Below are 26,082 nucleotides of genomic sequence, written 5' to 3' on the forward strand. Positions count from 1 at the left end.
CTTGTTTGACAGTAGCACAAACAGAAGGCCCATCTGTATATCTAGTGTGTCACATTTGGGAAAAAAAAGGCAAATTCTAAATTAAATGGTATGCAGAAATGTTTGTATTCTAGCATGTTATAGGTGTGTATCTATTTGCAATGCCCAAGGTGGACTAGTGTATTGTATTAACAAAGTCTTCTTTATAACAGATATTTTTCATGCTTAAGAGGGTTTTCTCTTAATAAGCAACCTCCGTCAAGCTTCCCCCTTTGAAAAATAGACTCTCACACATACTTTTAACATTTTCCTACAGTCCCTACATCCAGTCCTCAGCACTCCTGGGTTTAGTTTCGGACAACATAACATGTTTATATTGTAACCACATCGGCCAATCGCTGCTCCCTGTGGCAATGTTTTAGCCATAGTGACATAATCACTTCCTAATCTAAAAACAGGTGCAGCAGGGGGTTCGGAGCACAATTTCTAAGGTAAGTATGTTAGAAATATTTGTTATTTCTCAATATAGGGGGTTTTAGAGGGGTTTGCTTGTTTTCTGAACATCCTTTAATAGTTTTTATTTTCTACAGTTGCTATATCATCTACTTTGGGGATAAAAATTCTGTACAAAGAAATTGACACATTGATTTTTCAAAAACTCATATGTAATAAATTAAAGAATGACTACATATGGGACTGTTCACATCAGCGTTTGGTTTCCATTCATCGGTTCCGTTCAACCTTTCCGTCAAAGGAAATACCAAACGGAAACTATAGCTTCCGTTTGCATTACATTTGATTTCAATGGTAATGATTCTGTTGCAGTTGGTTTCCGTATGTTTCTGTTCTTTTCACGGAAACAATAGCGTAGTCGACTACAATATTGGAAAAGCGGAAACTTTACGGAATGGAAACCAACTGCAACGGAAGTGTTACTATAATCAATGGTAATGAAAACGGAAGCTATAGTTTCCGTTCGTCTTTCCGTTCATCAGTTCCTCCGACAGAAAGGTTGAACAAAACCGATGAACGGAAACCAAACGGTGTTGTGTGAACGTAAAACTTAGATAATCAAGTAAATATTTATATTCAAAAAAATGTTATTAAATGGACAGTAATACATATGTTGACTTTCCAATACTGCAGTTTAGAATTTGTACAGAAGAACCCCATAGCAAACTCATGAAACTCACACTACTGCTTTGAATAGGATGACTCAGACTTCTCTCGACGTTTGACATTTAGAACCCGGTCTATCAGCAGATACCATTACACTTTTCAGATAGCTTTCGCTCACTCATTTGGTTTCATGTGCTAATAGTTTTTGGCACGTGCACATGCACAATTAAATACTTTGTCACATTTAACATCTTTTAAATTACTTACTTTTTCTCATTTTGTTAAACAGTATTTATTTTCTTATGATTTCTTTGATTCTTAACCTATCTTTTATTTCTAAAGTTACCTTCCTCTAAGAGCCTCCATACTCCACCCCTTACTTTCAGAGCAGACTCATCCTCTTGTACAAACTATAGTAAGGGAAACTTAGAAAATGTGACAAGTAAATGGTTATCACTGACTGTCGGCCTTTCACCTTCAAACACACCCATCCCAACTCCACCACTTTTTCCTGACCACTTTCTTCCTAATCTAGAGAAGACCACCTCATTGCCATTAACTGTTTTACAGTCTGAACAGTTGTTCTCAAGAGATATAGCTTCCCGAATTAAGGACGGCCATTTTGTTCCTATCACATCACCAAAGACCCTTTCAAGTTTTCATCATCTTACCATACCTTCACCATTTCTTGACCCAACACTTTCCTCTCCTGTAATTCAGCAGCTTGAGGTCCCTTCTGTGCCTGCAACTAACACTGATAGCAGTCTGACTGAAAAACAAAGAAAATACTTGGACCAGACACAGTCAAAGGGACAAATAAGTGTCAAACAAGTCACAGAAAGTTGTTCAGATCATATTAATACACCTGAGGCTCCTGGAAATGAACTGGCTCTCTCAGACTGTGCATTGGGGCCATCATCGCCAAGAAACACGACGTCTGTTGATGAACAGGAAGAGGAGATATGTCAAGAGCTAATGTCCATCATCCAAGGAGGTCAGCTGGCATGCCAAGAGTCAAAGTTTTCTAGGTGTGAACCACAAAGAGAGCAACATCCAAGACTCTACATAGAAGAAGATACAAGTGAAAACTTACAACAACCAGTAGAAAACATAGTGCAACCTATTGTATGTCATGAAGAGTATTCGCAGAGTAACAATGCAGAGGTATTCTGTTAAGATCGAGCTACTGCATGTTGTCCTATGTGTTTGCCCAACCATGTCCTGTTCTATTATTTAAATATCTGTCTAGTCCAAAAGCAAAAAAATTAAATTGCTATGTTAAACCCAGTAATATATTTAACCATGCAAGTAATTTCTATAGTTATGATGCAAGGCATACGTTAGAGCTTTAATTTGTAGGGCCATCATTATGCTGGATCTAAAGACAGATATTCGAGGCCACACAGTAATTTTATCAACTACTAGACTGCCTAGATCTTTTATCCAATCTAAAGCCCTTGGATTGAAATTTATCCAAATTTTTATAATTGACAAAATCTGAAATTATGTTGCATTCTAAAATTCCACTCCCCAATGAAAATAACATCACTCAATTTCAAGATATGGATTATAAAAAAAAAAATAACATCTGTTGTTTTTTTAATTCTACCGTAGTTGAGAGATAATATATCAACTGTAATTTTTTGATATGTTATATAAGTAGGGCAAGTTACATCACAATCTTTCGGCATCGATTTTCACATGGGGATACAATTGCTACTCAGTCATGCTGGTTGCAAATATGGTCTCCCTATTGCTTGCATTGTTTCTTTAGTCTCCATACATTACATGTTCTATATTTTATCTTAATGCATGAAGTTTATTCTGCTGCTTTTTGTTGCTATCCACATTTTCATCAAACAAATTTGTAATTCTGACCCCACAATCTTATTGACGTCTGGGTTGGCGTTCTATACCAGACACACTGATTGACTAAATATGATTGTGACACCAAATGAAACTTATTTACAGGAAAAGATGGAATACTTCTATGAGTTGATTTTGCGATTTATTCTTTTCTAAATATTAAAGAACGCCTCCATTTCTTCTGGAAAGCAAAGGTTTCCCGCACATTCTCCTTCCCACATTTCTTCTAGTCATCCTTTTTATGCTGACTGCGTCTCTCCACCTTCACCCTGTCAGTCCACTGAATCACACTCCTCTGTTCTAACCAAATTTACATCCGGGCAGCAGACACAATCTCCGTGGTTAAAGGTAATGTTAACCTGCATGTGGTTGTCACTTGTTTTCTATCGTTTGTAAACACAGTTTATTACTTACAAATGGCATGGGAACGATTGACTTCAAGGCTTGGAAATACTAACTACGAATTAAAACGAAATACTTGTGCAGATCTTATCCAACTTTCTTGCATGACACAAGTGTCTTTTCCACTTGTGTTTCTTTTCATGCATGGTATATCACCCAAAAATATACTAATAAAATATTATCATAAAATCAAATAGGCGTTCAAAGCACTAACTTTCGTGCATCTCAATTGACAATCTACATGCATCACTATTCTTCTTATTAAAACGCCAGACACTACGACAGAGCCCCCAACAGAACCAAATTTAAATCTGTGTGGTCTGTCAGGCACTGTTGGTATTGTACAATGGATCCAGTGGGGCATTGTGGCCTCTGTTATAAATGGAAGCCACAACGCAAATGTAAACAGAACAACAAAAAATAAATTCCGGTTACTATCTAGACACCATATACCAACTAATGTGTGTAGTGGTTTTGAATTTGAGATGTGTATAGGCTAGAATGGATTTTGTGCTTCTAGGGTTTACACGGTCAAGTGCTTTTTCTTACTTTGTTCTGGAAGACCGAGAATCGTGTTCAGCTGTTGCAGATTTTGCATCAGTAACTACAAATAAACCAGTCATCACACAGTCAACTAGAGGCAGCTGTTTTGCCTTCTGTTAACATTTAGTCTTAAAGGGTGCAAAGTAATTCTATTTTCATACAGTAAGGCTCTGTTCACACTAGTGTTAGGGTCCATGCTGTCAGGTTCTCTGAGCGCCCAGTAAAAAAAAAACAAAAACAGAAATTTGATTCATGCAATTTAGTCAGTGGGATATGTTACACAACCGATCCAGCATATCCATCATGACTCCTGTAATAATGAATGTGTGACTTACATCGGCTTTAAACATTTCACAGTATAAATCCACATAAATCTTTGCAAATACTTTAGAAATAATTTTGAGTTGTGCTTTGGATATGCTTCAGCGGTTTATCTACCGATGTCACTGTCAGACATGAGACCGAACAGCTTTGCTCTAAGCATTTGTCTAGATTTAGCATTTAGGTGCGGTTTTTACTCTGCGGTTGTAATGAGGTTTTCACGCCACAATGCAAAGGCTTAACTCGGCCTAATAGCTCATGCAGACGGCTGTAATACAGCTCTCTTTTGTACGGAGCCATAATACGGCTGCCATTGAGGTGCATGAGCCTCTACTGTACCTGCGTCTTTTCCGATTTCATACAGAGGTTTTTCTGCCGCATTGTGTATGAATCTGACAGAAAAAAAAGTGCAATATATCAAGCAGGAGTGTGGTTGTGGGTAAGCCAAAAGTTGTGAAGCAGTGAAATCACTTCTGTTCAGGGTTTCTAAAGTAATCTGTAATTTTTTTATTTATTTTTTTAAAAACATTTATTTTTGTTTGAAGATAATCCCCTGTATTTCACACAAGCTCCCAGATTGCTAACCTTTAAAAGAAACCAGCAGAATTTTTCAATTTGCTTTAAGTGTAAGCGAAGAAGAAAACATCATGTAACTCAAAATCAATATAAAAAAGCAAAGTAATAACATTATTCCACAATTTGTGTTGTTCAGAAGCGGAGTTTTTCTTTACGTAAAACCAAATTATCACTGGCTGTTACATTCTTGAAATATGCCACATTACAAATATCTGACTCCAGTAACTTTAATTGTTTTCAGATGTTTTCCATTAAATGGCAATAACATAATCTTATTACATATAGTGACTTAATAACAAAAGCCGGCCGTTCAATTACTAAGCATTAGGGATACCAAATAAAGAAATGATCCAACAATGAGCTATGAACTTGTTACATTGTCCTGGTGGAAAACGAATTCCCATAACAGAAGACAGGTGGCTGTGTAATTGGCTTATAGGCTTGAGCAGAGGCAACGCTGTAATACTTGATATGAACTATTCATTTCTATGGCCAGCATTCTGGTAAAAACAGGCTATAGTGTAAAAACCCTTCTTTCCATTGGATTACCAAAGATGACAGATGTAAAGTGCCCTGGCTTGTGGGAAGTCAGCAGGGAGTAACTATTCAAGATGGTCGGACTGAGGGATGTTTTACTTGAGGTATAAATAACAAATGTGAATCCGGTAATATGTTGCCACTATTACGTACAGAAGTGGAGATTCCAAAATATATTATACTAAGGAAATGGAAAGTGTACAATATCTAGAGGTATATACAGTACATGATCAATCGTCCATGGGAAGCCGCCAGCTTCCATCTGCTATGCCATACTGTTTATCCTTTAGCAGGTTAGTGCCACTCTGATCTTTCGTGGCCTCCATAAAGACATTTGGAACGGTCACTCTCTCCATTCATCCATCATATAGGATTGCATTTGTTCTCTAATAATTTACAATAAGTAGGTAGTAGGCAAATCCTGCGAAGTCCAACATGTCACTATGGCAGCATTTCATAGATATTACTATAGCACCCTTATGGTGCTGTTTTCTACTGGCAAAAAGGCCTAGCCTGGCATATGGCAGTGTGCCACTCTTGTCCTATGTTATCTTTTCTAATGAGTCAGGCACCTGTGCTGTATGAAAATAGCTGCCCTTTGTTCTCCGGCCAGGCATTTTTAAACCTGTCAATGTCTGCAAACAAACAGAAAGGGCAGACTGATCCCCTTACAGTCAGTGAATTCGTAGTGAGATGTGCGGAAATGCATTTAAAACATTGATTTATGCAGTTAAATGTCACTAACCTTGTTAAGAGCATTAATAAAGCATTAATAAAGCAATAAAATAAATTTTTCCAAAATGTGACAAAAGGGCCTGTTCACATCAGCGTTGGCTTTCCATTCAGGAGTTCCATCGGGTGAACCCCTCAACGGAAAGTCAAACGGAAACCTTAGCTTCCGTTTGCATCACCATTGATATCAATGGTGACGGAAACGTTGCTAATGGTTTCCGTTTGTCACCATTCTGGCAGGTATCCGTCGACTGCGCTATTGATTGTCACAAAAACGGAAACCTTCCGGAATGGTGACGGAAACCATTACAAACGTTTTCGTCACCATTGATATCAATGGTGATGCAAACGGAAGCTAAGGTTTCCGTTTGACTTTCCGTTGAGGGGTTCACCTGACGGAAACCTCGACGGAACCCCTGAATGGAAAGCTTCCTGATGTGAACAGACCTTACATGGCAACCAGAGCAGTCAGATTAGTGGGGTCCCAGATTTTAGGTTTTTATAATGCTTTTTTATTTCCCTGGAGAGGGGATGCGCATATGTAGCCAATTTTTCAGTGAACTCTAAAGTTTTTGTGATTTCTAATGTCATGAATGTCAAATTTGGGAAATAGACTTTAAATTTTAATAAAACTCTAAATAGTAATTTACATAATTCAACCAAAATTTCACATTCAAAGTTATAAAGACTTTTCTCTCCATTAATCCTAGTGTCTACCACACATGTATGTCCTGTCCTTGGTAATATTCTAAATTGTGGTGTATTTTTCTTGAGCCCTAGATACGAGGCCTCTCCCACATATAAATGTACTAGTTCTGGTATCACTATGTCCTGTGAGTCATTCAGCTCTTAAATGTCAGAGCGTTTGGCTGCTTCACAAAATAGCCTAGTACTTTTTAGGTATCAGCAGTAAAAGCACGCTGTCCCCTCCGCTGGTGTTCACCACTGCAGCAATAACAACTGACAAACCTTGTTTATCTAGAGACACAAAACATTTCTAGAATTCTTCTATCAAGACTTTTAGCCCTGGAGTTCTTTTACTTACAGATTTATGCAAAAAGCAGGTGTCATCCCTGATTCCAGTACTATGAACAGTCGAGTCCAATGTGTATGTATGTATGTGTGTGTGTGTGTGTGTGTGTGTGTGTGTGTGTATATATATATATATATATATATACATACATATACACACTAGTCCTTCTCAATGAATTCGAATATCATCAAAAAGTTAATTTATTTCAGTAATTCAATTCAAAAAGTAAAACTCATATACTATATAGGTTCATTACACACAGTGTGATCTATTGCCAGCATTTTTTTTCTTTTAATCTTGATGATTATGGCGAACAGTTAATGAAAACCCAAAATTTAGTCTCTCAGAAAATTTGAATATTATATAAGACCAATTTCAAAAATTATTTTTAATACCGAAATGTTTGTCTACTGAGAAGTATGTACAGTATATGCCCTCAATACTTGGTTGGGGATCCATTTGCATGAATTACTGCATCAATGCGGCGTGGCATGGTTGGCGATCAGCCGGTGGCACTGCTGGGGTGTTATGGAAGCCCAGGTTGCTTTCATTGCGGCCTTCAGCTCACCTGCATTGTTGGGTCTGGTGTCTCTCATCTTCCTCTTAACAATACCCCATGGATTCTCTATGGGGTTTAGGTCAGGCCAGTTGCTGGCCAATCAAGCACAGTGAGGCCCCATGCACACAACAGTATTTTTCATCAGTAAATACTGACAGTAATTATGGACCCATTCATTTCTATTGGCTACGGACATCTTTCAGTATTTTTACTGATGGGTGTCCGTGCTGAAAAAATAATAGAATGTGTCCTATTCTTGTCAGTAATTACGGCATGGACTCTCCCATAGAAGTCTATGGGAGCTTCCGTAAATACGGACGGCTACTGATGTGCATCCATAAACCGTCCGTATTTACGGAAGCATTGCTAGGCAACATGTTGATGACATTATTTTCAACCTCCCTCTTTTTGTAAGGCTCCGTATATACGGATGGAATACAGATGCAATACGGACTTTTTACGGAGGTCTTTACAGACACCCTTCCATATGTACGGATGAAATATGGATTCCTAATGATCCGTATTTACGGTCAGTATTTCTTGATAGATGAAAATACTGTCATGTGCATGCGGCATGATACTGTGGTTATTAAACCAGGTATCAGTACTTTTTGCAGTGTGGGCAGATGCCAAGTCCTGCTGGAAAATTAAATCCGCATCTCCATAAAGCTGGTCAGCGGAGGGAAGCATGAACTGCTCCAAAATTTCCTGGCGGACGGCTGCGTTGAATTCTTGGTTGAAATCCACCCACTGGCTTTGCATTTACTTACTATATAGGGTCTGGTGGGCAGCATCAGGTTAGAAGTATTGCTGTTCATTAAATATGGACCTCTGCAAGTAGTCATCAGCCATTGCAAAAAAAAATGGAAATCGGTGCACAAACTTATGTATGCCAGTAAACATACACATGAACCCAGAAGCCACACCTCAGGTAGGAAAGATCCATAAGGAGGCAGACCGATACCAACTACAGGGGCTTCTATCCGACTATTAGAGCACCCACACGAACCTCCGATATTTATAAATTTTTAAGAACGCCCCCTAGCCTGATCAATTATTTTATATATCCTCAAGTTATTAACCAGGGCAATCCAGGCTCCATTAATAAAATGTAGGGTGCTCTATTTTTAACAATACCTTTCTTTAAAAATAACTACATTGGGGAAAACTTTATAAGACTGGTGTTTTATATGCCAGTCTTAATCTAATATACGCTGGACTAAGATGCTCCTTTTTTATTGTGACCCACGCCTCTTAATAAATCTTCTCTGGCCGTCCGTGCACCACATTAGTCAAATCTACGCTAGCTATGAGTTTGCGTAGATTTGTGCTATAATTACGCCAGTTCCTTGGCATAAATTATAGTAAATTTGCCGGCCTGCAGGAGTCCCCGTCCCTTCTGCTAAGCTCTGCCCATTTTTTAGAAAAGTGCCGCGAGTGTCACAAAAGACTCAAAAGCCCAATTTTTTTTGTGAATTGCGACTTTTGTGCTGGAAGGTGTAGAACTAATAATACATTTCTATAGTGAAATGGGAGTAGTGAGATTAGTCATAGGATGGTTTCTTATACTACTAAAAGCAGCGAAACCTTAGGATCCAAAATACTATTGAGACGATAACTTCCTTGTCGTCAATTTTTGGGGTTTTCAGAAGCCCTCCCCTCTTTTTTTCATTTTTAAATGTTTGTCTGTTGTCTGTTCCATATTCTTAATTTGTATCTTTCCTTTTGCATTTCATTCACACTAATTGGAGTCTTATTTCGCCCCATAATTTATGGATCTGTTGTTTGCATGGTAAAAGCTGTGTGTGCCATTTTTGCATGGGTTAAGCCTAATCAAGATTAAAAAATGGTTTGTTGAATTTAGAAACTGATTCCTGTCCTATGGTTTTTCAGACTATTTATAAAAGGGATCTAGTAGTTGTTGGTAAACCCCCTCGTAGTCCTGTGATGTCTAGAAAAGCCTGCAGTTCACCAGTGAAAAGCCCAAAAACCACTCAAAGGGTAGAGTACCTTGAATCCACTTTATCAACTTCTTATCATTAATGTTTTCTTAAGGGGGTTGCCTGGGATTAGAAAAAATAAATTCTCTTATCCATAGGCCATGTCTGGCAATGCATCTCATTTTTCAAGTTAGAGACTGAGCTGCAACAGCAGCCTTAGCCCATGCACAAGAGTCGCGCTGTTTCTGTAAAAAAAAAAATCTAACCCTTTTTTTTTCCCTAGTCCTGGACAACTCCTTTAAAGCTTAAAGGGGATTTTCCCATCAGAGACATTTATGACATATCCACAAGATATGTCATAAATGTCAGATAGATGCGGGTCCCAACTATCTCTAGAACGGGGCCCCCTAAACCCCATTCTACCTCTCTGTGTTGTGGCTGAAGCGTGTGATTTACGACCATGAAGAATGAAACGGCGAGCTACGCTGTGTTTCCTTCTTAATGGTCGGAAATCACACGTGTCAGCCGGAGCACAGAGAGGTAGAACGGGGTTTAGGGGGCCCCGTTCTAGAGATAGATAGGACCCGCATCTATCTGACCTTTATGACATATCCTGTGGATATGTCATAAATGTCTCTGATGGGAAAACCCCTTTAAGTTCTGTCAAAGCTTCTAAGCACCAAAAGTGTAACTGTGACCCCCAACTACTGCTTTATGATGATCCATTATATTATGTGTAATGAATGAGCCTGAGTTTAGAACGCTGTACGCACATGTTGTCATGTATGGTTTATTTTCACTGAAAATGTACATAAATGTGTTAGAGATGTGTATTACATGCTGCATTGCTTCATTGCATCAAATTATGTATGTAAAACATTTTATTTTGTGTTTATGTTCTGATGCTTCACCTAACAAGAAACCTTGCTGCATAATCTCCTAAACTTGTATGTCTGTCATGTTCCTTTAACAGAATATTCTCAACAGAACTGTAGCAACTAACCGTATAGGCATTACTGCGGTAAAGCTGGGAGGATTCTCAAAACTGGGTGTACACATACTGCAGAGGCAAAGTATAACCCCTTAATGACCAAATAAATTTTTCTGTTTTCCCCGTCTGCATTTCACCAGCCATAACTTTTTTATTTCTTAATTGACGTGGCTGTATGATGCCTTGTTTTATGCTAGAGAAATAGTATTTTTTTCGCCCACAGTTTGAATTTAGGAAAAAGCGATTCTCTGCATTGTTTTTCTAGTTTCTTATCCCGTATACGTTTCACGCTAAATAACTCATTCGATTAATTCTTCAGGTTATTACGGTCGTATAGATACCTAATATGTGTAGGTTTTTTCTTTTGTTTTTAGTGTAGGGGCAATAAAATATGTTATGCATAATAATGACTTTTTTATTTATTTTTTTGTTCCTTTTTTTAATCCCATTAAGGGATAACTTTATTTATTGCTTTTTTTTTTTTTTACTTGTAATGTATTAGCATACTCCTGTATGTGTCACTATGACACATGCTGCTGATCGGGCAGCACATAGTGTGCCCGAACAGCAGGCAAACGGAACAGACAGCACTGGGGTCCTTTCTGGGTCCCCAGGGCTGACTGCAGAGTGATTCCCCGGTGTTTGATCGCATCACCAGAATCCCGGTGATGCGATCAAAGAGGGAAATTATCTGTGATCATGCTGCAGTCATAGACCGCGGCAATCAAAGGGTTAAACAGCTAGGGTCCGAATGTTTTCCGACCCCAGCTGTGTTCAGGAGGCTTCTCTAGGATCAGGAGCTGTTAGTTACAGCTACTGCTTAGAGGATGAGCGCTCACACGAGCGCTCATCAGCTTGATCTACAGCGACGCCAAAAGACGTTGTTGTAGACTGGGGACCTGCACCGCCTGACGTCAAAAGACGGTGGGCTGTCGGGAAGGAGATAAAAGAAAGACTCCTAAATCTAAGTCCACATTCTCCAGACTTCCACCCTATGCGATACAAAAGTTGAAATCCATAGTAAAAATCCAGGACAAATCCGCATTGAATTGAGGGCATGCTGTGGACTAAATTGAATTATTTTTTTTAACAAACAATGGGTGAAATCCGTAGTGAAGATCTGCGGCATGTCTACAAAACATAATGATCATGCTGTGGATTTGAAGATTTGCAAAGCATATTTGTTTCTCTACATGTGGATGGACTGCATTGTCCTGTGAACTGCACCGCAAATCCGCAGCATGTGATTTCACCCATAGTCTTCTGTTTAGGGCTTTTGCACACGACCGTACGTGCCGCCCTAGTCCCATCCATTATCCGTGGAAAGATAGGACATGGTCTATTTTTCCACGGATCGGAAAGTCGGTTCTGTTTTCACCCACTGAAGTGAATGGGTCCGTGAAAACTATTGGGTGCCACTCGGTTGCCGACAAAAATGGCCTGAGTGGTACTCGGTCGTGTGCAAGTACCCGAAGTGGTTCACACAGATTCACTGTGGATTTTAAACTTCAATGCACAGGATCAATCCTAAGCAAATCCGCAGCAAAATCTCCGTATAGCACATGCTCATTTCCCCACAGATTTGACGCAGATCCTTTGCAAAATCTCTGGCAGATTTTTTTCAAATTAACTCCCTTTTAGGCCAGTTTCTCACACAGCATTTTTACCTGTTTCCGTGGTGTTTTTAAAAAAACTCAGTGTGAACTGGCCCTAATAAAGGCTTCTCTATAGAACTTCAAAAGCTTCAGAAAAAGCACCAAACACCACCAAAAATGCATGTAAAAACTAGCTTGTTATATTTAAAACCCGCTACTGTATTTACATGCATGTTTTCATGCAGTTTAAAAAGTCTGAAATAATAAACTGCATTCATTCACTTTATAACAATGCTGCTGAGAATTCAGTATAAAAGAAAAAAAATGTTCATAGAAAACTAGATTTTCAGACCCTGACGTGAGAATAATGGAATGTTTTTGGCCTGCCTCATATATAGTATTGTGTACATATTATTACCACTGAATGTTATGAACAGAAACATTTATATTAGGCCTATTGGACCTTTCGTTTTTATCTGACTATATCCTTCCATCCCCCAAAAAATCACCAGACACTTCACAATATTACATTTCTTGGTCAAATACCGTGACTGCTATTCAAATGTGTACAAAAATAGGATAATCATCTATTCATTTTAATACCGGTAATGTGCAGCCATTAGTCCGTAAATAAGAGAAATGTGAGACATAAAGAATATACTGGACAATATCTCGATCTCCGCATTCTGTTGAGGTCAGAAGACACAATAAACGCTGCAATGTTAACACTACACAGAAGTATGGTAGAACTTAATGCCAACAAACCAAAAATAGTGAACTTTTTATTTTTAAATCATTCGTGATTTCATTTCAAGTATATGTTCAGTGACAACAACATGTGACTTATACAACTTAACATGACGGCAGACATTTTAATGTTCCAAATGACATCACCCTGCCCGCACCCTTCAATAAAATGACATCGCCCCCCATCCCAGTGATCACTGAGACCAGAGTATGGTCTTTAACAATGTTACCTTCTGGGATCAGAAGTTGATATATTTCCCAACATGTACAGTACCCATCTATCTGATTTCCTGAAGGTGTCCACTTCTGTGTTTGCAATGTTCCTGCTCTTATAGTTCCCAATACTTTATATTAGCTCAGGCACCATCAAACTGGCGATGTAGACATTAAGGCTTCACACAAGGCCGCCATGTTCTTTTATGAGATACTTGCCGTTGTCCCAAAGATGTTTTATTTATTAAAGAATACAACGTAAACCACAATTGTGCTAGAGCTCCCTGGTACTTTTGCAATCCCAGCACATATTACCTAGCATATATTCAATGTTTGAGTAAGATGGAGCGGCGTATAGACATATGTAGCATGTGGCTTGGCTTATATCTGCTTAAATGTTGTGCTACTGTATGTGGATAAAATCTGTTATTCTCGGGGATGTAAGACTTTTTCTGGGGAATAAGAAACGCTTACTTGTTTTTTGTGTCTTAATGTTTTCATAATACAATTGTTCTATATTCATACAGGTGAATGTTTCTATATTTGCCTCGACTTGCGCTAAACTGCTTTGTATTCAATGTTTCGTTTGCTGCAATATTTGTTAATCATATTATGTGTATTTGCTTGGGAACCTTAAAACATATACTACTATACTACACTACACCTTGCAAGTAAAAGTAACTAAAATAGGATGTACACAAATCTACTCCCAGCTGGTCTATACGAGGACTCTACTGTAGCTTTACTACTTAAACATCTTCTATTAGTAGTAATATTGTAGAATCGAAGGATGTATTCATCATCATAATCGCAGATTAGGAGACTGCTAAATATCGAGTGCAGAGAGTTATATACGTGTGTATGTAAGTGTGTGTGTGTGTGTGTGTGTGTGTGTGTGTGTGTGTGTGTATTCTGTAGAACACAACCTTTTGTCTATATAACATAAGATGTGCTTAGTCTTAGTTACTTGAAGCATAGTCTTGTAACGTGGCCACGTGTTCAATGTAAGAGTATTGTTTAGTCTGTCTGCATATGTGTAAAATCCCATGTACCATACTAATCATGAATGTTATTTCCCCTACAGCGAGCTTTATTCACTCATGAAAACATCCAGGCTATCGGGGAACCGTAAGTTTACCTTTTCTTGATGTATATCCATATACGTTTGTGAAACGTTGGTGCTGTTGAATATGGCTAGACCTGCACAGAAAGCATTATAACCAACCATAAGCAAAGGATATGTGCACTGTATAACCCCTCCTGTCTAGAACTTAGGTTCTCAACCTGTAGTAACGCAGGGGGTACTATATCCTCATTTTGGGCTTAGGGGTGCTTTGATGTAATTTATTAAATTAAGAATTTGACTGGATTTGATTTGGAAATATTTAAAAGCATTGGAATAAAATTCATGCAAATCCAACATCTGACAAAAATATATATTTCCAATGGCATATGAGCAGTAAAACCCCCCTGATGGTCCAAAGGGTAGGAATGAAGCCCATCAGTATTGAGTCAAGCATTAGACATCATCTGTAAGAAAAAAAAACATTCAACAGCGTCCACAGTCTGATAATACAGTATGAAACTGGTCCTGAGTGTCAAAGCTTACTGTATAAAGACCATATTGTACATAAGACGGAGGAAAAACCTGTGGGTCAGTTTACAATAGTCTTTTAATAGTCGTTTTAAACTGATATTACTGTTTTCAATGGCGATCAGTTTTTCACCAAGTGTAAAAAAGCATCAGTTTGTGTTCATACTGCAGTCTGCATTTTTCTGTGCTGTAGTAAAAACATCAGTCTTGGGGTATGTCCCAAATTACATCGACGTCTATAGGACGACGGATGCTGGGATTCATGAGAATTATGACTATAATTGTCACCTTTTTTTTCTCCATCCATCCTCCCATTACATTCAATATAAGGATGAATGGAAAAAAATTGATGTCCCTACTGAGTTCAAATTAGAAAAACTGACTTGTTTCTATAAATTGAATTCAATGGAAATCATGCAAAAGGACAACAAAAATGTCACACCTTGCATCAGTTATTTTATTAATTTATCATTAAATTCTAATGAAAAAAGCAAATTGATGAACGACAATAGGTGTGAACACAACCAAACACTGTAAACGCTTACTTTAAAAAAAAACGACGTACCCATGGGGCTCCATTAGCTCAGCGTATGCCTAAAGGACCAGGTCAGTATACGCTGCATATCGTTTTTTCTTGTATGGAATAACAAAGTCTACAATGGGCCACCACAAAAAAAATGTATACTTCGTATGGAATTCCTTTAGGTGACGTTTCTCACTATATGCCACGGATCATACAACTATCTACCTTTATTTCTACCAGATACCAGTCCTTGTACAACTATACTCCACGGAATGAAGATGAGCTAGAATTAAGGGAAGGTGATGTGATAGACGTCATGGAAAAATGTGATGATGGATGGTTTGTAGGTAAATATGATTTATTTTAGGTCATCTTTCTAGCATTGCTATATATATAATAGTTTTTGGGGAAAAATATAAAGAATATGTCTTATATCGCGTGACTCTTTTTTAACCCAAATGCGGTTTTGGTAAAGAAACAAAACATACAAAACTGCACTGTGAGAGAGGCTTAAAAGGTATTGTCTGTTTTGGACAAATCCTGTGTCACTGCTGACACCCCCCATTCAGCACCTATGTCAGGGAACGTTACTGCTGTTCAACAGCAATGTTGCATGAGAAATTAATTCAATGGCCTGTCAGGGTAATGCATGGACGAGACTGGTCCTTCAGAGGAAACTCCCCTATATTACCATATGTCCAAATGTGGCAAATGCAACAGAGTTGTCTACCGCTGTAGGTACTCTGCATTATGTACCTGTATTTTTACAGAAGGATGCCCTTGTTAGCTGTCCACTTTGCCTAGAGTAAGGATCCTATTGCACGACCTGATATGGGACATGAAAACAAGCGCCGTTCAACGAGATAGCTCGGCGCTCGTTTGCTCCTTTCACAAGGAGCAATAATTGGTTATGTATGGGGACGCACGATCGTTACTCCAATCGCTGGTCCCCATACATTTCCATCATGTCCGCAGCACATCTCCGTTTAATGTTGCATAAACTATACAATCCGCCAATGAACGAGCTTGTTCATCGGCTGATTCATTGCCCTGTTTATACAGGGCAATGATCGGGAACGAGTGTTCATATGAATGCTCGTTTGCCCAATATTTGGCCCGTGTAAAAGGGCCTTAAGTGTCAGGTCTCAAATGACAGCTCTATTTGATCCTACGAAGCTTTTAATTACAGTAACAACTTTTCTTCATACAAATAATCTGACGGTTCCTGAACTCTATTCCTTCTCTGTTTTCAGGCACTTCTAGAAGAACAAAGTTCTTCGGAACTTTCCCTGGAAACTACGTGAAGAGGCTGTGAATGTAGTTTAGTTTGGATGCTGGGAAGAACGCATCTTTATTTCTGACCTGTACGAGTTCATATGTAATCCTGCAGCCTGCCAACATTGTCTAGCAGTATTAGAGCCTTCCTGGCCACGTTCCCATCACTACTGATAATCTTCTAGCACCAGTCATTACTTATTCACTCTTCATCAAACTGCGATTTCATAAGACACGCTGCCTGGAATGACGTGTGTTCTGAAAGCTTATTTTCAACAAATTAGAAACTCTGTGCAAGACACTCTAAGAACACGAGGTATTAGAGATGATAGTCTAGTTAGATATCTGTTCATGGGAGCAGATACATGTGGGTAATATGATTAACACTAGGACTGCTCTCACATACATTACATGTGATCCCACAACCTGTTGTATCAAGAGGGCAATGTGTCTGATTATCCTGACATAAAGTTCTTACGAGATGGCTCCCTGGTGTAAGAACACAGGTTTTCTACAGTAGTCAATGGCTGATGAAACTTTAGGTGTTATCAGTCTCGTTTATGTGATAAGAATAAAAGAAATGAGAATATACTGCTTTGTAGTTTGTCGTTACCTGTCTATGACAGATTGTTTGAATTGTTACTTGACATAAACTGCTGATACAAATCCTAAACAGAAAACGGAAGAATTGACACAAACTAACATGTAATTCCAGATAATGTAAGTTATACCCAAATCAGCCAAACATATTGAAAATAGAGAAAAACCAGAGCAGACGCCCATAACAAACCCATCAAGATCATCATTGGCATTTTTTCTTTTACATACGTTTAATTATATGACCCACATTGTGAATGTTTTCTAGAAAAATATATATAATGGAGAACATCTTATGGGTTGTTGAGTCACGTCATTTATTTGAGCAGCTACCTGTGTATCCGCTTTCTTATCATGACTGTTTCTTAACCAAAGATGACAATGACAAGTTCTTGGAGTGCCATATTCTGGGTCATAAGGTATTCATTTCTTTTAGGCCGCATCCACTGTCAGTTGGCTGGGTCATAGAGCTTTGGTTATATAGCTAAATTGTAATATAATAACAAAAGTCTCTTCCTGTTAGCCAGAAATTGTATATTCTCACTCCAAGCCCAAACGTTGTGTCACATACCTGCAGCATTCCACATTTTACTTAAAGTTTTTTTTTTACATTTTAATAAAAAGCTCATAATAATGGTGCCCATACAAAAACTAAAATTCAGTCCCATTCCCCTGCCGCTTGTTGTCTCCCCTTAATCAGTCCTGGGTTTACAATAGACTTTAGTGATGTAATGTCCACAGTGACATTAGGTCATCTGACCAAGGTGGCCAATCACAACATGCCATGATGGACACAACCTCACTGAGTATTATTGTAAATGCAGGATTGACACAGGGGGCCCTTAAAGAAAACCTCCAGGGTGACAATACATAAAGAAATCTTGCCCATAGCTACCGTACCAATCAGATTACAGTTTAAACTTTCCAAGTGCATATTCTAAACTGAAAGAAGAAATCTGATGTTTTCTCTAACCAGCTCTCTAATTCTCGAGAAACTAGATGTGTAAGGTCGTGATCAACTCTATTGGGGAAATTACATTTTTCTGTCCTGTGAACGTAAAGACAAAATTCAGCCATACACACACTCGTTCAGCTATCTCCCCCGTAAACATGCATCATAGGTTGGACTTAGCAAGCAGGTTTATCTCAATGTGGAAAAAAGGGGATAAGTCACTGCCAGAAACTTCTGCCAGCGCTTCTCCACCAGGGTAGGAAAGCAACGAGCATGCCGAAATCCAACATGCCCAATCAGTCTTACCTTAATAACACACTAGCTCTCCCTAACACATTACAAAATCAACTTAAATAGGCAAAATTGGTGGGTTCAGAGAATATATATCTAATGTGTTTGACCAATTAAAGGCCATTTCCTGAAAACATGTAGTTGCTAAAAACAGGGCACTTTAGAGAGTCTTTAAAGTAAATCTCCACCTTTTTATTATCATGTCCATTTTAGGAACAAAATTCTGTGCTGATTAATTTCTTAATGTATTTTTATGTCAGTTGGAGCTATGTTTTTCTTACTCAGAGCTACAAATTCCCTGCCTAGACAAAACTTTAATACATGTTCAGCATGTAATGGGGAGGGCTGCACAAACCCTGGGGCACTTTAAAAAAAAATTCTACCACCCTCCGTTATTTACATATCAGTGCCGTTATATTTGGCGCCCGATATTTAGGGGTGTGTCACTGCTATCGACCGTGTAAGAGCTGTGGAGGGCAGAGCGTGATCCCATCTCTTCAGCTCTTGTGAGAGATCAGTCTTGTATTGTCTGCCGCTCCCCAGCTCTTACACTGCTCGTACCAGTGACACGCCCCCTTGCCAGTTCGGCAGACAAAGTACGAGACTGATCTTTCACAATAGCTGAAGAGATGGGAGTGTGCATGCGCGCTCTCCTCTCCACAGTTCTGACACTGTCCGTAGCAGTGCCACGCCCCCTTGCCAGTTCAGCAGAAGACTGATCTTGAAAGCTGAAGAGAGCGCACGCGCACACTCTCTCTCCTCTCTCCTCGCTCTTGCTGTAACACTGTCCATATCTGATTGGACAGTGTCACCGCCATAGTAACACGCCCCCTTGCCAGTACACGCCCTGTTGACAGTTCAGGGGGTTATTTAAATATTGGGTGCCAAATATAACGGCATTATCTAAATAACGGAGGGAGGTAGAATTTTTTTTTAAAGTGCCCCAGGGTTTGTGCAGCCCTCCCATTGCATGTTGCACTCAGCTGCACATGTATGGGGAGGTGAAAGGTTCTCTTTAAAAAAAGTTAAAGGCTATGTACGCCTTTGAGGGAGATTTTTTTTTTTCAGTCAGGTCAGTCAGTGTGTTTGGTGTAACATTTTAATTAGTTTTTATTAAAAAAATTGCTTTACATTTTGAGATACAGATGTTCTGTATTCCCTATACAGAACAGCTGTATTGTTCGCTATTACCTGGATCCGTCAGTCCCGCAGACCTGACAGCTTCAGTGTCAGGAGGTCCACGCAGGATCCACCTGTAATCTATCACACCTAAATTATGAACATAAATGTGATAGATTACAGGTGGATCCTGTGTGTTAGAGACACGCAGGACCCGCTGTCACTGATGAGTCAGTCCCGTGAACCTGACGGGAGCAGGATTTAGCGCTACATACAGCTACTCTGTATAGACAATACAGAGCAGCTGTATCTTAAAAAGTAAAACAAATTTTTAATAAAGATTAATCAAAAGGTTTCACCAAACACACTGACTGACCTGTTGATTAAAAAAAAAAAAAAATGCCCATCAAATGTTTACATCGCCTTTAACATGCTGGCAGCTTGAAAAGCCCCACTAGAGGGAGCTTACTGTATACTGCGATTATTATTGCGTTCAATGTAAAAGCCGTATACAGTAAACTCCTAGTGGAGGCTGCAGGTAGTCAGCATAGTCTCTTTTAAATTGACTGTACATCTATGCAGGTGAATTGATCAGAAAAGCATCTCCAACCGATGTAAACATATATTAAGAAATAAATCAGCACAGAATTTTTAACCTGTTTAGATGAATAAAAACAGAATGGTTTTCCAGGGCGGGCATTTACTTTGATAACTGAATAACTGTTGCGAACAAACTGCCGTAAAAGGAGAATATGGAAGAGAAAGCAACAACAGTTAAATGTATTCTCTGCACTATCAACCAGTGATTATTTTAAGTAATACATTCACAGAATTATATATAACATTAGTTACGGTTAAGCAGCATGTTCACTGCATATATTTATAAGACCATGTACAACATTTGCCTGAGTTTCACACTATTAGGCTTTATTCAGACGAACGGGAAATACGTGCATGCAACGCGTGTGATTTGCACGACCTATATTAGTCTATGGGGCCGTGCAGACATGTCCGTGATTTTTACTCAGCGTGAGTACGCTGAAAAAAAGTCACAACATGTCCGTTCTTTGGGCGTTTTGCGCAAATCACGCACACATTGAAGTCAATGGGTGCGTGAAAACCACGCATGTCGCACGGAAGCACTTCCGTGCGAACAGCGTGATTCGCGCAACAGCTGTCAAAAGGATGAATGTAAACAGAAAAGCACCACGTGCTTTTCTGTTTACAAACATCCAAATGGAGTGTCATAATGATGGCGGCTGCGCGAAAAGCACGCAGCCGCGCATCATATGCTGCTGCCACACGGAGCTGTTAAGTGGCTTTTGCGCAAAAACGCCACGCTCGTGTGAATCCAGCCTTAGGCTCAGTTAGCGGTTTTTTGGCACTCATTTTGATACGGAAACCAAGTCAGAATCGGCGCCATAAAAAGGTCTGAAATCGCCCCCAATTGTTTTCAATGGGAGGTGGAGGCGTTTTTTTTTCCCAGGTGGCTTTTACCTGCTCGCTGGGGGAAAAAAAGCTACATGTCTATTCTTGCTGCAGTTCTGCCTCTGACCTCCCATTGAAATCAATGGGGGGCAAAAAAAAGCGTTTTTTGCCCGCGGTCCTCAATGGCTATGGGCGAATAACGCCACAAAAGCTGAGGCAATAAATCCGCAGGCAGGTCTAAATCTGCCCCAAAGTTCCTGAGGGAACTAGGCCTTATATAGGAACAAAGCACTGCAAGCCGATAAGTCACAAATATTATTTCTGACTCACAGTTTCATAATAGTTATTGCTCGGAGGGGGGACAGCCTTTTTAATAATCTCAGACAAACCCTTTGTAGAAAATAATCTGTGAATGATAAAGTATTCTTGGGTTGGACATACCAATTCACCAAAGACTTTTCAGAAAGATCTGCATTGATCTACGTACATAAACAATCACATTGTCTACTCATTACATATAAAATCATACAATATGATATAGATGATGGACTATCAATATAGACACTCACCAAATTCAGTTTTAATGCTATTAAGTACCTCTTAAAGGGGCTGTACATGATTTAGAAAAACATGTCCGCTTTCTTCCAACAAACAGTGCTACACTTGTACGCAGGTTGTGTGTGGTATTGCATTACAGCTGCATTTACTTCAATGAAGCGGAGTTGCAATACCAGACACAAACCCGTGGCGCTGTTTGTGGCAGAAAGCAGCTGTGTTTTCTAATCCGGTACAAACCCCTTAAGTAAATGTGACCGCCTTTTCTATTTAATACCTTTTACTCATTCCATTGCAAATATTTGTTGGCTCTGTATCTTCTGAAATCTTTTTGTTTCTTTTAAACACGTAATTGTATTTGATCTGCAATGTGAGAATTCTACCTAAAGTATCTCATTTTAAAAGCCATAATTTGTAGTTTGCATGTGAGTGATGGGATCAATAAATAAGGTTTCAATGTCCATACAGGAATAGGAATAAAGGGGAGAAGGGGTACATATTTTCTGCTGACTGTTTGGTAGTTGGCTGCATAAGAATATGTTAGAGGCAACATGACGACAATAGTCGGCTCCTATAATATACCAGGGATTTTTTGACGGTGAAGAGTTTCATGTTTTGTGAATAACCCAGTTCTCAGCCTGTTACTTTATAGTGTATTGATGGGCTGAATGAGGCTCCATGATGCTAAAGACTAGGACCCAACGTATACAGTGTCACCTGACATGGAGTACACCGCTTTTCCAGCACCTTATTAAACAGTGTTTACTATATTTCAGCTTTTTGTTAGATGCACACACGTTTAATGTAGTATTTTGTACATATATTGCCTGGTTCCGTTGTACAGAGCCTCCGTCCGGTGTCCTCTGTTACGCCAAGTTGTAATTGGGAGTGCCGAAATCAGCATAAGGCTGCCGCCAGCTCTTCTCTCCTGTCCTCCACACTAGACAGTTCACTTGTAAAGTAGCCTTTTATGAACGATTTTGTGAAACAATGAACTTGTTTTACCAGTGGTATCTAAATGTACATATTTATTTGTTACAGAGAAATGCTATGAAATAAACATCCCTTTTGCAGTATAAAGTATTTCATGTTGAAGAAATAAAGAAGCTTTATATTTGAAAGGTTTTGAATTTTACAGTTGTTCTACTGCATGCCGCTTTGCTATTAACACCTACTTTTGATGGCGTTACTATAGGGGAATATAGTGTCTAATTCAATCATGGGCATCCTTCAGCATCCCACACTTTCTGAGCGACATCTCTCATGAACAGGATATTACTGCAGCGGGTGGCTTACGGGAGATGTGCCTCTAGCACAGGTGGAATGTGCAGGTTTTCCCTTGCCTGGTTTAATGCCTGTATTATTGAAAAGCGCACTGTTTCTACTCTCTGTATCTTATTAAAAAGTGTTTCATACCTGGCTTCCAGATAATTAACTATGAATTCTTATAAGCAAACAGTATATGTGTTATTTTTCCTTCATTTGTCATTTTTCTTCAATAGACATCTAATAAATTTTGCCTGGAATAAGACCTGACTCGGTTGTTATTTACTGTAAGGCCATACACATGGAGCAAATTTTGTGCTGCTTCAATGCAGTTCTTTTTTATTTCTTAACTAAAACTTTAGTCCTGGCCAAAAGTTGAGAGACTGACACAAATTTTGGTTTTCACAAAGTTTGCTGCTTCAGTGTTTTTAGATCTTCTAGTCAGATGTTTCTTTGGTATACGGAGGTACGATTTATAATAATTTCATACGTTTTTAAACTTTTATTCACAAATACATACATTTTATGCAAAGACTCAATATTTACAGTGTTGATCCTTCTTTTTCAAGACTTCTGCAATTCACCCTGGCATGCTGGATATCTGCTTCTGACAGATGACAACCCATTCTTGCCTATTTAGTGCTTGGAGTTTATTACAATTTTTGTGTTTTTTGTTTTTCCAGCCGCGTTTTGAGGATTGACCACAGGTTCTCAATGGGATTGAGATCTAGGGAGTTTCATGGCCATGGACCTAAATTTCAATGTTTTGTTCACCGAGCCACTTAGTTATCACTTTTGACTTGTGACATGGTGGTCTATCATGCTGGAAAAAGCATTGTTCATCACCAAATTGTTCCTGGATTGTTGGGAGAAGTTGCTCTTGGAGGATGTTTAGATACCATTCTTTTTGGATGAAAAGTAACCCCACACATGGATAGTCTCGGGATGCTTTACTACTGGCATGACACAGGACTCATGGTAGCGCTCATCTTTTTTTCTCCGGACAATTATTCTTCCAGATGTCCCAAACAGTCTGAAGGGGGTTTCATCAAAGAAATTAACTTTACCCCAGTCCTCTGCAGTCCAATCCCTGTACTTCCTGCAGAATGTCAGTCTGTCCTTGATGTTTTTCTTGACACCAGGCCAGCCTACAACTCGCTGTGCGTGCAAATGCACTGACACCTGCCTACTGCCATTCCGGAGCAAGCTCTTCACTGGTGTTGAACCGATCCCGTAGCTGAATCCTCTTTAGGAGATGGTCCTGGCACTTGCTGGTCTTTCTTGCGCGCCCTGAAGCCTTCTTCACAGAAATTGAACCTCTCTCCTTGAAGTTTTTGATGATCCAATAAATGGTTGATTTAGGAGCAATCTTACAAGCAGCAATGACCTTGCCTGTAAAGCCCTTATGATGCAAAGCAATGATGACTGCATGTGTTTCCTTGGATTTAACCATGGTTAACAGAAGATGACAATTATTTTTGCACCATCCCCCTTTTAAAGCAACCAGTCTGCTATTATAATTCAATCAGCATGACCGAGTGATATCAGCTGCCTTGTCCTCGTTAACCCTTTCTCCTGAGCTAACGAGAAGATCACTGAAATTATATTAGCAGGACATTTTGTGGCAGGGCTGAAATGCAGTGGAAATTAGATTTTTTTGATTAAGTTCATCTTAATGGCAAGGAATGACTGTGTAATTAATTGCAATTCATCTGATCACTCTTCATAACAATCTAGAGTTACTGAAAATCGCCACTATAAAAACTGAAGCAGCAAACTTTGTGAAAACTAAAATTTGTGTCCATCTCAAAACTTTTGGCCAGTACCGTAGTTTTGGTTTTAGTTCCACTGCTGGTTTTGGCTACATAAAAAATTGCACTAAATCTGCACTTTGTGATGGTACAAATTGTGTAACAATGTGTGACATTCACAGTGTGCACTCCAATGAAAATATAATTAACTTAAACAAAGACTGAGTGGGTATGTTCAGAGTTCATATCTGCTGTCAGGACGCTGAGCTTTTACAGTCCATACAAGCAGAGAAAATGGAGTCTCTTGAGCTATACTTGTCATGCTACTGCTGAGGCTCTGTTCCTTCCCTGACAAGCAGGGCAGAAATCGATTTTTATTGGCTGCTCTGCAGTGAACAGAGGGTCACTATGCTAGACCTGGTTGTGGGGAGTGTGATTGATCAAGCATGTCCACCAGCACTCCGCTCATTAGGTGGGTGTGCACATTGCTATATACTTTGAAAACCAGATGACCCTCTACTATGTAAGTAAATGTTATAACTCTGTTTTTTAATAGCATGTAAATGGCAAACCGTGTTCATTTTTTATAATCTATACAATGAATATATTTAATGGTAGGCCAACTGCTCTAAGTCCCGTAAGCTGTGAGGTCTTACAGGAATTGTTTTTGCAGCAAATCCCAGATGATCGATCAGATTGAGATCTGGGTAATTTTAAAGGCCGAATCAACACCTTGAACGCTTTGTGGTGTTCTTCAAACCATTTCTGCACAATTTTTGCAGTGTGGCAGGGAACACTCTCTGGCTAGAAAAGGCTACTGCCGTTAGCGGATAGAGTTATCATGAAGGGGTGTACTTGGTCTGGTAGGTGGCACATGTCAAAGTAACATCCACATAAATACCTGGACTGCAGGTTTACCAGTAGAACATTGCCCAGGGCATCACACTGGCTTCGCCGGATTGCCTTCTTCACATGGTGCCTCCTGGTGTCATCTCCCCTGGCCATCCACATGATGTAAAAGAAAATGGGATTTAACAGACCAGGCCATCTTCTTTCATTGCTTCATGGTCCTGTTGTAGGCACTTTTGGCAGTAGACAGGGCTCATCATGGGCACTTTGACTGGAGTGTGTACGGTCTATTCTGACTCCTTTCTATCACAGCTAGGATTACATTTACCAGCAATTTCTGCTACAGTAGCACTTCTGTGGGATCGGACTAGACATTCTAGCCTTTTCTCCATACACGCTTCAATGAGCTTTGGCCACACATAACCAGTTGCCAGTTCACCAGTTGTTCTGCTCTGGACCACTTTTGGTAGGTACTAGACACCCCATACCGGGAATACCCCACGTGACCTATCGTTTTGGAGATGATCTAACCCTGTCGTCTAGCCATCATAATTTGGTCCTTTTCAAAGTTGCTCAGATCCTTTTTCTTGTTTCCAAAAAAATCAACTTCCAGAACAGACTGTTCACTTGCTGCCTAATATATCCCACACCTTGACAGGTGTCATTGTAACAAGATAATTTATGTTTTTCCCGTCAGTGGTTTTAATGTTATGGCTGAATGGTTCATTT

At 39.3% G+C, this 26,082-nt stretch overlaps 1 protein-coding gene across 1 annotated transcript in view; it reads left to right on the plus strand.

Annotated features, from left to right (window-relative positions):
* The window catches only part of SORBS2 (sorbin and SH3 domain containing 2), a 333,928-nt gene extending 315,181 nt beyond the window's left edge, over window positions 1–18,747 (plus strand). Inside the window, exons 24-29 of the mRNA XM_075860172.1 lie at window positions 1,819–2,262; window positions 3,130–3,312; window positions 9,561–9,668; window positions 14,238–14,281; window positions 15,511–15,617; window positions 16,524–18,747. Coding sequence (XP_075716287.1) covers window positions 1,819–2,262; window positions 3,130–3,312; window positions 9,561–9,668; window positions 14,238–14,281; window positions 15,511–15,617; window positions 16,524–16,585 — 948 coding nt within the window. The 3' untranslated portion in view covers window positions 16,586–18,747. The remainder of the gene's footprint in view (window positions 1–1,818; window positions 2,263–3,129; window positions 3,313–9,560; window positions 9,669–14,237; window positions 14,282–15,510; window positions 15,618–16,523) is intronic.
* The last annotated feature ends 7,335 nt before the right edge of the window (window positions 18,748–26,082 follow it).

The sequence above is a fragment of the Rhinoderma darwinii genome, chromosome 1 (assembly GCF_050947455.1).
Source record: "Rhinoderma darwinii isolate aRhiDar2 chromosome 1, aRhiDar2.hap1, whole genome shotgun sequence".
Taxonomy (NCBI): Eukaryota; Metazoa; Chordata; class Amphibia; order Anura; family Rhinodermatidae; genus Rhinoderma; species Rhinoderma darwinii.